The 12,748-nt window shown below is 36.3% G+C and overlaps 1 protein-coding gene across 2 annotated transcripts in view; it reads left to right on the top strand.

Annotated features, from left to right (window-relative positions):
* The first annotated feature begins 5,264 nt into the window (after window positions 1–5,264).
* The window catches only part of LOC122822889 (testican-2-like), a 40,678-nt gene continuing 33,194 nt past the window's right edge, over window positions 5,265–12,748 (top strand). For both annotated transcript variants that reach the window (XM_044101952.1, XM_044101953.1), the window contains exon 1: window positions 5,265–5,541. In XM_044101952.1, the coding sequence (XP_043957887.1) occupies window positions 5,362–5,541 (180 nt within the window). In that variant the 5' untranslated portion in view covers window positions 5,265–5,361. The remainder of the gene's footprint in view (window positions 5,542–12,748) is intronic.

Here is a 12,748-nt window from a genome sequence, read left to right as displayed (position 1 = left end):
TCTGCTGCTTCTGTGAAATCTCAATAAGGTGGACTGGGTTTATTAATGTGCATGAGTTTGGGGAGATGAACTGGCATCAAGTCGATCTCTTTATTCTTGAACTCAGTCTGACAAACATGACTCCTGTCTGCAGATGTAAACCATTCAGTGCTTTCATGACTAAAATAAAAAGCAGCCGCAGTTTCTGTTTTGATGGATGTGAGCAAAGTTTTTGGCAAAGATGATCACAGACCAGTTTAAGTCTAACATGACGTTCAGTTGTACATGCACATAAAAATGGTTGAAATCACAGAATTTGGACCATTAAAAAACTGGTGGCTTATCCACACTTATGGCTCAGTTTGATACCCATATTATTACAGAGTAAATCTGATAGCTTCTTTTATTGCACTGATGTGCAATATCAGCAAAGCTGTTCATTCACTTTGACCTGAATATATGACAGTGACGTGAAAAGTATGGAATTTAATTGTCATGTGGTTCTTATTCATGATCTGCTAAATTTATCTTATGGATATAGTGTCAGGTGACAACAAATGTCAATTGGTTCCTATTTATATGAATGTACAGTCAGATCAATCACATTGGCAGATTTAAATTCAATTACATAATTTCTATTTAGTTCCTTATGGTATGATACAGTGCAGCCAAATTTTGAAATTGGTAAGCAGATTTCTCTTCGAGGAAGCCCAGCCAATCACATTAAATCTTTGTACTTAATGTGATTGGATGTCATTCTTTCAAGCAAGACTGATAAACCCATTTTTTCCAAATAAAGAATTTATAAAAATGTTGCCATTTTGTTGAGACTCTGGATAGTGGATACGGATTGCAGAGTGGAATTAACCAATGTTTTCTAGATCATTGTGATTCTTTCATGTCGCCCCTTCTGCTTAAGAATATGTTTAGAGATTATTTTATATCTGGTTAATTAATTTAAACTAATATGAATAAATACTTTAATAAACTAAAAATTCACCTTTATTGTTGAAAGCGTAATAACCTTGCAAAAATGTTGATTAGCCATTATTAAAACATTTGCCTGGAGGGTAATATTTATATACCTCTAAAAGATGTAATATGTTAAAACAGCGCAAAACTGAGTTACTAAATCAAACCTGAGTATTTTTTAAATTATTTTTTAAACAACTTTACCTTGAATTCAATAATGAAGTAGTGATTGCAATAACTATGCTGTTTCCAAAATTTCTTTTTGCTGTACTCAACTGATGTAAAACCTGCAAGTGCAGCAGAAGCTATTTATTGATTAATGCAGTGAAAACCTGGTCATCACTTTTCTGCATTTTGAAGTCCTTATGACAACATTTCTCACAATACTTGCAAACTAAGCAAATCTAAAAAATAAGGATTTTTTAGGTTTCATCCAGAATGATCTAAGAGGAGCTGCAGTATTATTTTACCCAAATGGTGCAGATTTCATTTTTCATATCTGAAAACATTAATCACAACCCTTGAGCTTTTCCACATTTTGTCACCTCAAGTACCACCACGGTCATATTTTTAAAGATTTAGGACACCCAGCTAATAGTTGAACTTATGAGTCTGGGTTTAGCCTTTCTTAGAATTCAGTCTTCAAGGAAAGTAAAATCATTCCCCTGTCTCCACATTAGATGCTGTAGAGACCAAACAGGTAAACTTGTAAGAGCCCTTGGCAATATTGTTGCTTCTCATTCCTAAAACCTGTTTTGTAAGATGATTTAACAACTTAGAGTTTATCATAAACATGTTTTCTCAGCTTTCCTTGCTCAAGAATTTCCCTCAGGAAACAGTCAAACGGTCAAAACAGAGGTTTCTCGGTAACATTTAAATTCACAAAGTGTAAAAAAAGCCCATGAAAAAGTGACCTAATTCAGATGTGTGATCATTGATCATCAACGTTTAGCATTATGCTTTGGTTAATGCACCCTTTTGACTTGTCACATTATGTTTTCCATGTACATGCTGCTTTACACTTGGAGATATTTCTCCTCTTGTCCTTGCTTCCCTGTTCTGCAGCTCTGCATGCTCGTATAAAAGAAGCACACATTTGCCACATCGACAACTTTGATGCAAGTGTCAAGAGTTGGTTCTGCCAGCTAAGCAGCATGACAGAAATGTGATCCTGCCCCTGGCTACTCAACCTTGGCCAATACTGGTAACCTTAAACTTAAATGAGTCTGAACAGGGAGGGTGCTGGATTAGGTTTATCGTCATAGAGGATGAAATGCTGAGAAGAGGAGAGGGCTTGCAGAGTTAAGAGAAGCAGTGGGAATGACGTGGGGAGACTCAGAATGATGTGCAGGTACAGTAAATCTCTGCGGGTCATAAATTCTGGATAAAAAAAGACTGGATGTAATAAATTTTTTATTCGCTCATGTCCATACTCTAAATCTCAACACCATTTGGTACAGTGCAGTGAAATCCTAATCAAACATTGCTGTCGGACAGCAAATGCAATGAACTTTCATTCCCCTCAAAATTAACTTTCAGCGTAGTGTCAGTAATGTGTATTTTAGCTATCTTCTAGGTTGTGACCTCAGAATTTACATTTAAAGAGCCACACTAATAACAAAAGTAATCTCATGTGTGGTTACATTTGAAAGTGTACATTCTAAACACTGCTGAGATAGAGCGACCCAGGTTGGGTCAAATATGGGCCGATCCAGTACTGAACGGATTTTACACCACAAGATTAGGTTCTAGGTCTGACCCAACATACAGAACCTAAACATAGGTAAATAAAACAAATATAATCTGCATAAGAAAACAAATAATATGTTGGTTAAATTAAGTTTAATTCAGTGTTATTTTTTTTTTTTTTTATGAACTGTATAATGTTTTATAAGCCTTTTAAAAATAAACAGCTGAATCTGAATACCAAAATTCATCCTCGGTTTAAAATGCAGTATGACATAATGCATATTTTTCCCCTAATAGGCACATCTTTGCTTATAACTCCAAAGTGACATGAATAAACAATGCAATGGAACTTAAATTATAAACAGATATAACTGCTTAATTTGTAAATACGGATTTTTATTACCAGCGGCTATCTCTTACTAATATACACAATAAGACTTGTATTTTTAAAAAAAATTAAGTTTAAGAAATAACATTGTCGCTTTATATGTAACACTGCATAAATATTGCAGTAAATGTAGTCTATTCTGAGTGTTTGATCCATTTTATGGTAAAGTGTGAATATTTAAAATCCAGCTGAATTGACAAACAAAGCACTAATCAGAAAAACACCCAAAGGGACCCATTGTCATTTTGGACAAGTTGGATATATTTAGAGCTCTCAAGTGGATGAAAGACAAATTTTAGGAGTGGACTTTACTTAATTTCTATCAGAAAGCTAGGTTTTAAACAGCATGCTGCCACTTTCTGGAAAAATATATTCCCACTGTGTTTTTGTTTTCATTTGTCCTTTTATGGCCAGTACGAACCACCACAAATAAAACATTGTATCCCAACACTGAGTGTTTGACTCAATTACTAATCTTTAAATGATAGTCAATTCATGTTACAGTAATTATGAGGTCTGAATTTCCATTCCCAAAATAGCCATACCACAAGCTTTTTCCCCAGTGCATGAGGCCTTCTTGTCAGTACAGTTAGCAGAAAAATAATGATAAGGATTACTTTGAAACCTCTGCAGAGAAGCTCTTATATTTCTTCCTCTGCTGCTAATGAACACAATTAGGAATGAAACTGAGCTCATTTTAAGCTAAATTGAACCTCATTTGCCTCTTGGTCTCAAGGGAGTCTCGCCCCTCAGCAGTGTGGAAAGACCAGTTTGGACATCACTTCCTCACTTTCCCCATATTTTCTCTGCTCTTTGGCTGAGCTATAGAAATCAATTCACCTTCACATGCATAAGGATTTTATTGAATATTCCAAAGCATTTTAAAGCAACATGTCACTCACGGTTCCATGTTAATGAATGTTTTACAGATTAAGATTCCACTTGTTTAAATAAATTGAAATAATCAAAAAGTTCATTATTTCTGTTGTTCATTTCAAAATGTTAAATTGACATGCAAACAACAATATTTCAAGCATTTACTTTTGTTCATTTTGAAGAGTATGGCTTACAGCTAATGAGTAGACTGTGATCTATCAGTTGACTCAAACTAGAATGTATCTAATTGACTTTGAATCTACCCACTCCAATAGATTGATGAACTATATAAATAAACTTAATTCAGTTGAGCAAGTACTTTTCCTTATTGCCATCATCTGAATATGTTAAAGCAACATGTCATTGTTCCATGTTAATGAACAGTCTCATGTTTTCTTTCTAATGTCTACTCAAACCTCTGTGTTTTTGAGATTCTCAAACCTCTATTCAAATGTATTATGTACCTGTTAAACTAAGAGCTTTTTCCTGTTAATAGGAAGTTTTCCTTTCCTCTGTCGCCACAAAGTTCATGACTTAATGCAATTAACCATCCACTGTTACCATATATTAACTTTAAAGGAGGGATTGCTGCAATGTCAATGCCTTGATCCAGCTGTCTGGGTTTACCACGTGACATACTGAAATCATAAATTCTGTTCCCCAACAGAAAATTCTGAAGGAGAACGTCCAGCCTTGAGTTCTTGAGTTTAACTTAAACTCAAGAACACTAGGATTATGCAGTAAGATAATAATCCAGCAAGTCTACCTTTGGGTGTTTTAGAGTGATCTAATCTAGATTAAAGCATGGCTGAATTAATGTAGTGTGACATTCAATTGAGTTGATTTAAAACAATTGTGCCAGGAAGAGTAAGCCAAAGTTTTTCCACACGTTCTTCCACACAAATTTAAGAGACTCATTGTTCATGGAAATGCTTGTTAGTAGCTGCAAAAGGTGACACAACCAGGAATTAGGTTTAGGGGTAAATTACTTGTTTTCATAGTTTTTACCCTTAGTAAATTAAATCATCATTTGGATACTTATTGTATTTACTAAGAAAGTGTGTAATGATACAAAAAAGTAAAACAAATCTTTAACGGGGCAAATACTTTTTTTCACTGTCTTGTACAAGATCGGACTTTTTCTTTTTTAATTGAACAACTGAAAAAAAAAAAAATCACCTGATGGTATTCAAATGGTTCAAGATCCAGTTGTATGCTTCATATTCAGCTGAAGGTTCCGCTCGTAAATAAACCTTTGAAATAACGAAACTAGCTCAAATAAAGAATCAGTATTGAAACTCTTTGTTGCTCTCCTCCCTCCCTGCCTCTCTTCCTCCTCTCTCTCCTCTCCAGTCAATGCGTTGAGGCAGCAGCAGGAATCCTGCGTGTGGTTCAGTGGCTGGAGAACAGCAGCGGAAGGAGCAGGATACATCCCAAACCGAGCTGACCTGACCAACATGATGGAGGCTGTGAGAACCGTGGCTTGCCTGTACCTGCTGGTGGGCGTCTCGCTCCAAGTGGACGCGAAAAGTGGGAAGGAGACGGCGAGAGTCGGGAATTTCATGGAAGATGAGCAATGGCTGTCAACCATCTCTCAGTACAGCCGTAAGACCAAAAACTGGAATCGCTTCAGAGATGTGAGTGCCGTATTTTCTTCTCCCTTTATACCTCCTCACTGGCGCTTTGGATGCACCTGGTGGGGTAAAGCCGCAAAGTTAACTCTCGCCCCGAACTACATACACAATGCTGCGTTTTAATCCGCATTAGTCGCTTTGAATTTTTTTAGAGATTATAATTTTCATCTTTTTAGACAAGACTGCAAGTCCGAAATAAGCGCGCGCTCTCATGTCCACGCCCCTCCGAACTAATGAATGTGATGATTTTACACACTTTTACCCTTTTTACACACACATATATGTCTGTTTGTTTGTTTGTTTGCGTGTGTGTGTGTGTGTGTGTGTGTGTGTGCGTGTGTGTGTGGGTGTGTGTGTGTGTGTGTGTGTGCCTGGGCGTGCGTGTGTGTGTATGTATGCCTTTTTAAGACTGGCACAAAGAGTGACATTATTGTAAACTAGAGACATCATACCTCTTTTTCTCATTTTTGACATCAGAAGATGCAATCTACCCCTTTGAATATAGATTTTCCAGAACCACCTTTAGTCCTAAATTGTAAAGCTGCCAGTCTTTTGAGGTATGTCTCTGCCAGTTAAGGCCATATACGACTGATATTTTGTTCATTCTTTGTAAAATCAGGTTGGAAGATCAGTCTCTTTAAAAAGCACTTTCAAGTCTTTCCAGGCAGACCTGATTCCCAATTGAATTCCCAATTGGATTTAGTTTTAGGCTTTTCCAACACTGATATGCGTTGATATGCGCCATTCCAACACTGATATGTGTTGGTGTTGGGGATGTGGACCCAAATGTGAACAGGACATAAACATCACAAGGAAGCACATGAGAACCAGGATGAGAACAACAGTTCTGGGGAAAACAACAACATCAAAACGAACATACACAAACAACAGAACTTAAGAAAGAGCTAAGAGCTTCCACACAAATTATTTGAATAATATGGAAATATCTTAATGACAATAATGAACAAACCAAAATACACACAATCCAAAAACATTGAAACATAACACCTAGCAATCATTACAAACTGCTGTTACCTCACCACTGGCTGTATGTTCAGGGCTGTTCTCCTGTTTGAAGGTGAACCTCCTCCACATTCTTGGGTCACTTTGCAACCACACGTTTCTTCCAGTATTGCCCTGCATTTTGCTTCTTATGTCTTGTTATCAATTCTAAATTGTTTACCTGTCCTTGCTAAAGTACAGCACCATGTTTCACTGTAGCTCACCATGTCTCTATGGTATGAAAATACTTAAAATACTTTTTGTGGCTTTCATTGATCAATGATGGTCTTTTTGCTATTTTTCCATAAGAGCCATATTTGTTGTCCGGTTGGTAAAGGTACATTTTGTTTTAGAAAAATCATCATTATAACATTAATTAAGGCTTGGAAATATTGTTCTGGATGTTATTAATATATACAATGTGTTTCACTTATTTAATTGAGCTACAGAAGTAAATTAACTTCTTAAGACTTTTAATTTATTCAATATGGCTGTCTTGACACAGAACATTTAAGAAAATCATATAAAAAAAGTATTGAAAGGTAGAAAGATTGTCTATTAAATGTTGATAAGTGAATTTACACCAGGTTAAGTTATGCTGTCACTTATTTTTACCTGAAATCTTCTAATGTAATGACTTAATTGACTTTTATATTACTGTGTTTAAGTGTTTTGACATGAGCATATTTTTGTCTTAGGAACCATATATTAAAATCTCAACTATTTCAGGGTATATAGTGTGAGGTGACCTTAGTGTGACAAAAGAGCGATGAATTCGTGGCATAAACTTCATGTTTAAGATTTCTTTGGAGAATCTGATGAGCAGTCTCAAATCCATGCAAGCCTCCACCTTAACATCCAGCAGCTGTTTGATCTCACTGCTGGGAAATATCAGCCCAGGCAGATAGTCTTATCAGTGTCGGCCAGAGAAAATTTCCAGCGTCTTTTGCCGCCTTCGGTGCTACGTGAGGGTGCTCGCGATGTCCGCACAACTGGGTCTCAAGAGAATTTGTAATTGAATCGCAAATCTCAGCCACCAAGCAAATTTACATATCACCCCCTCCTGGAGCTTGAAGCGGTGTGCCTCACCTGTCTGTTTGGATGAATGTTTGGTGAACTGAAGGGTTGAACAGATTTGGGATGAAGCCTCATGGTGGGGGCTTCTGGCAGTATGCCCACCTGCAATATCCTGAGTGCATTTGTTCCTGGCTATAAAATTTACCTTCAGTCCACTTCAAATTACAAAAGGATTTGTTTTGGAACATTTTGACCGAGGCTGAGTGAGTCAGACTATTTATTGTCCTTAATGAATATTGTAGCTTTAAGAGGGGATGCTTGTACAGCTGTATCTCAAATTACAATATTAATAAAAAGTTAATGTGTTTTAGTAATTGAGCTCTTTCATTTAACATTTAAATTTTGTGTTGAGTTACATTTTCAGTTTTTATTGCCTTTAAGCCATAATCATTGAAATTAACTGGAATGAAGTGAAATTATGAGTTTTCTGTTTTGGATTTTCTCACTGAAATAAGTAAATATCAAATTTCTGATTATATTTTAGTTTATTGAGAAGCTCCTTTGTTTTGAATCAGGATGTAGTTAGAAAATATCATATATCCTGGCCAAGATATTCATTATACATAATATCTGGTAGAACTTTTACTTACAATGTGCTTTTTAGTGTTTAAAAAAATGAGAAAGATTTTAAATAGGTGTGAAATTCATCAAACTAAATGTTAAATAAAATTAATATAACACTTAAGACCATGAAAATTCAGTTTTAACCTCATGATTTTCGAGTATCTTGCTGGAAAGTATTACACACTCTATGGCAATTACAGAAAATCCTAATGATTCTTAAGAGGTTGACAGATTAAATTGACTTTAGTACATCCGGAATCCAACACGCTCTCCTAAATGTCAAATAATAATGAAAAAAAAACCCTTGTTGATTAGGTTCATTAAAGTTTTATTAATCTACAGTAAATTTCCTTTGAAAAGTCATGGTTGTGATAGGTTTTTGAATGTCAATGTGTTTGGTGAAATGCTGCTCTGTAGCATCATGACCTCTTGTTCAGGAAATGGTGGCATTTCAGTCAAGAAAAGTTTTTAAAAAAATCCATCTTCGTTATCAAACAAAACAGAAAGGAAGAAAAAAGAGAAGGGTTGACATATGAGGAGATGTGATGCTGTGAACAGTTGGGTGTGCTAGCTTGTGCTCAGACAGCACAGTAATCTGCTGTTCGGGGCATTGAAATACTCCATCTGAAATGTGAAGGTTGCGTTTGTTTACCTTCTGGACAAATATGAGGTGTGAAAAACAGATGGATTTGTACCTACAAGAAATAAAGACAGGATTTAAAAAAGCCTTGTTGACATGACATGATAAACAGCACATCCATCCGTCCGTCGGTCCAAAACTAGAGCTACTCTGAATCTCTACAATAACTCTTCACTCAATGGCAGCTATAGGGTCTACAGCTGAAGACCTTATTACTGCTATTAAGTGCCTCGTCTTGCACAAAATATACTTGAATGCAGTCTCATTAATTTTTAAATGCTGTACATATATATAACTATTTGACATTTGTCTGGTTTATATGGTATATCTGGGTGAATCTGCTAAGAAGCTTGCTCAAATAAATTACTGTGTACTTTTTTTTTTATTCAGCCAGATTCTCCCATCTCTTTGAGCATTGCAGATAGGGACCTCATTAAGAAGCTCTGCAGACTCTTAGCCCACTATAGAGCACTGTTTAAGATTTCCACCTGCCAGAGCTGAGTCCTGGCAAGTGGACTCAGCCAGCCATGGTTTTACTGATGGAAATGTATAAGATGTTTTTCAGCTGGCTACTCTGCTCTTTTAGACATGAATATTAATTATTTTATTAGTGCATGGAAATAACTTGATTTGTAGTTTTCTTAACTTTTCTCTGGTGGTTTTGTCTGCCTCTTGGCAATGCAAATATTGTAGCATAACATATTATCTCTGCATTGTCACTTGTTCCAGCCTTACATGGATAATAATAGTGCATTGATTTTGGATTAAAACAATTCAAAGTACATAGGCTTTCATATATCTCAGCTACATGTTGAGATGTTTGGAAGATCCATCAGCAAATTCAGTTTCTCTTGTCCTGTTTAGTTTTTATACAACAGTTTAGGCCAGGGGTGTCAAACTCCAGTCCTCAAGGGCCGGTGTCCTCCAACTTTTAGATGTGCCTCTGCTGTACCACACCTGAATAGAATAATTATGTCCTTAGCAAGGCTTATCTACACAAGGAGGAGGTAATTAAGCCATTTCATTCCAGTGTTTTGTACCTGTGGCACATTTAAAAACTGCAAGACACCGGCCCGTGAGGATTCGAGTTTGACACTTGTGATTTAGACCTCGACCAGAGCTGATAAACTGATTTCATTAAAACATTTTGTAACACTGAATTGTTTTTTGAGCTTGTCTCTATTCCCCACCAACTGTTATTTCTTCTGGATCAGCAAAGACTTGGCATGGTTTTTTGGGTTCTTAAGTCAATACTAGATGAAACAGATGGTTATGTTTTCGACAAATTAGTTCCAGTTCTTTTCCAAGGCTTGCTGTGGAGCAATTTCTGAGCTCTGTAGTTGAGCCTTTCTTTAGCTGCTGAAGAAGTCTTACTTCTCCTGAAACACATTTCCTACCAACATCAAATCAAATTATTAAATTATCTTATTTCTTTTCCATTCAAATTATGGAATGCTAGTATCTAAAGTTTAGTCACGTTATTTTGTCTCATTTCGTTAAGTGTGTTTCAATCTTAATTTGCATATATTTGCACATGGTTTACTGCGTAGCCACTCGATTATTTCATAATGATATAAAAGCTGTAGGGACTTTGAACTTTTGCAACAGTTAGACAGCATTAATAACCTCAATTATATAGGTTACCTGCCTGAGTCCAATGGGATAATTTTATTTACTTTTGCCTTTGTTGTCATTTTAAAGTTGAGAACAATTTGGCTTTGGGTTTTTATTGGTGCCTCCATCTCCAGATTAGTGAAATCATAAGGTTGTCCAATTTTATTATATTGGGTACAAAATAAATATACTCTGAAATACAAATCAAGCCTTAATATTGTTTTTTAATTAAAAAAGGCTTGATTCACTAACTCTGATATTTAAACTACTTTGGAAACAGAAATTACTCGTTATTATATTCATTAATGCATTCCAGTGAAAAGCCGCTTCAAGGCTAAAGTGTTGTGCCAAACATTAATCCACTGAATTCTCTCATGTCCTGTGAAAGTCACTAATTAACTTCCAATTAAACTCCCATAACCAACCTGCTTCATACACATTATTTATGGCACGCTCCTATAAACGAGACATCATCAGTGGCTTGTTCACTGACCCTTCAACAGGTCGCTCTTGATTGAAGTCTTGATAAATGGAGGACCAGGGAAGGCTCTATTTTTCAGCAAATAAGATGTTGCTGCATCTTGACAGTGAGCTCGTTCAGCTCAAAGAGCCGCTGTCAGTAGAGGGTTTTCAGCTCCTGTAATCATCCTCCACCATTTATTAGCTTCCCGCAGGATTTATGCTTCAGTGCTAATGGCGACTGTAATTACAGATGTGAAAAGTTAGAGCATGGAGGATGTATGCGATTATGTGAATATTATGAGGCCTCTTTCCAGTTTTGATAGAGTGCCGCATCGCTGGGTGGAAACTATGTTTGGGAAAAAACTGTGACACTTAAATAAGCAGATAGTTATCTGAAGATCGACCCGTCAAATTTCCAGTTTTCACAAGCAAAAGAGAGGGAGAGAAAAGGAGATACTGTTGTCTTTCCACCACAAGTGTGGGTGGCTCTTAATTGAGCGTAAACTATGCTTTGTGTTGCTCCTGTAGAGAAGTTCCCCCCTCCAGATACCAATTTATGTCTCTCAAAATAAAAAAAAAATAAATAAAAAAACTTGTAAAAGTATTCAAAGTCCTTAAACTTTTCCAATTGTTGTTACATAACAACACATTTAAATGTATGTATTGAGCCAATTATGAGAAAACAATTTGTTGTAATAGGAAAACATTTTTGTAGATTAATATATTTCCTAATTGAGCCTAGCCGTGCTGACATTAGTGTGGAAGCACACAAATCAGCAGCAGAAGTATCAGCAGCAGCAGCAGCAGCAGTGACGGCCTGAGTTCCATCTTTTTCAGCTGTTAACTTCGATGTGAGTTTCTGAAAATGTCGGACTGAATAATTAGCTGTTCCAAGGCTCTTCTTCTGGCTCCATTGTTCATGCATTATTTATAGTGGCATCTGCCTGAGTTGTCTCTGTACTCGTGAAGCTCCCCTCTATGCCTTGCTGCAGGCAGAGTGATAAATACTGCCTCTCTGTGAGTCTGTCTTCGCTTATAGCTGGCATGACGGCACACCCAAGATTCGATAGATGATCCAGAATTTTGACAAACAAACAGAACTGTTTTATTGCTTTTCCACGAGCTGGTGATGAAACAATGGATTATTTTCTAGCCTTATTCAGGAACTTTGCAGTGCTTTCTGAGGGGCAGTCATTTAAATGCCTAGCATTGGGAATCACAGCACAGAGCTGAAAATAAAGTCAATTAAAACAATTGCATTTGCTCTTTTTACGTTTTGTTCTTATTTGTCTCTTAACTCAGTATAACAAAATAATCACTAGAAGTAATTCTAAATGTAATATATATATTAAAAAAACATTAGAATCGTTCAAATACAGCAAATGAGAGCAAAATTTGTGCAAATGGAGAAACCAGGAATACAAAATATAAATTAACCACCACCCAGTTGTACTTGGCTAATTGCTCTGTCTCCAGGCACACTACATTTCAGTCATCCACTTTCAGTCAGCTCGATCAGTTGAGCAAGTTTCTTCTTGGTGAAGACGTTTTTTATTTTTCATACATCATCAAAGGTTACTAACAGACAAGAGAATCATACATCAGGAAGCAAAAAAGTCTAGTTAATAAAGCAGTATTGGCTGCATGGGATGTACATGTAATCTGAAATAATATTCTTTGACATGATACATAATTTTAGAGCCTTTAATATGACCCCTATGCATCATAAGAATGAGTTAAAATGAAGAATACAGATTTGCATAATAGGTCTCAGTTTATCCTCAGGTGAACGTGGATGATTGTTATTAAAGGTCAGTGCAGTCCTCTGGTATGCTGTTCCCTGTATTTCAG

This window comes from Gambusia affinis, linkage group LG20 (genome assembly GCF_019740435.1).
Source record: "Gambusia affinis linkage group LG20, SWU_Gaff_1.0, whole genome shotgun sequence".
Taxonomy (NCBI): Eukaryota; Metazoa; Chordata; class Actinopteri; order Cyprinodontiformes; family Poeciliidae; genus Gambusia; species Gambusia affinis.
This window is presented reverse-complemented; position numbering and strand designations above follow the sequence as displayed.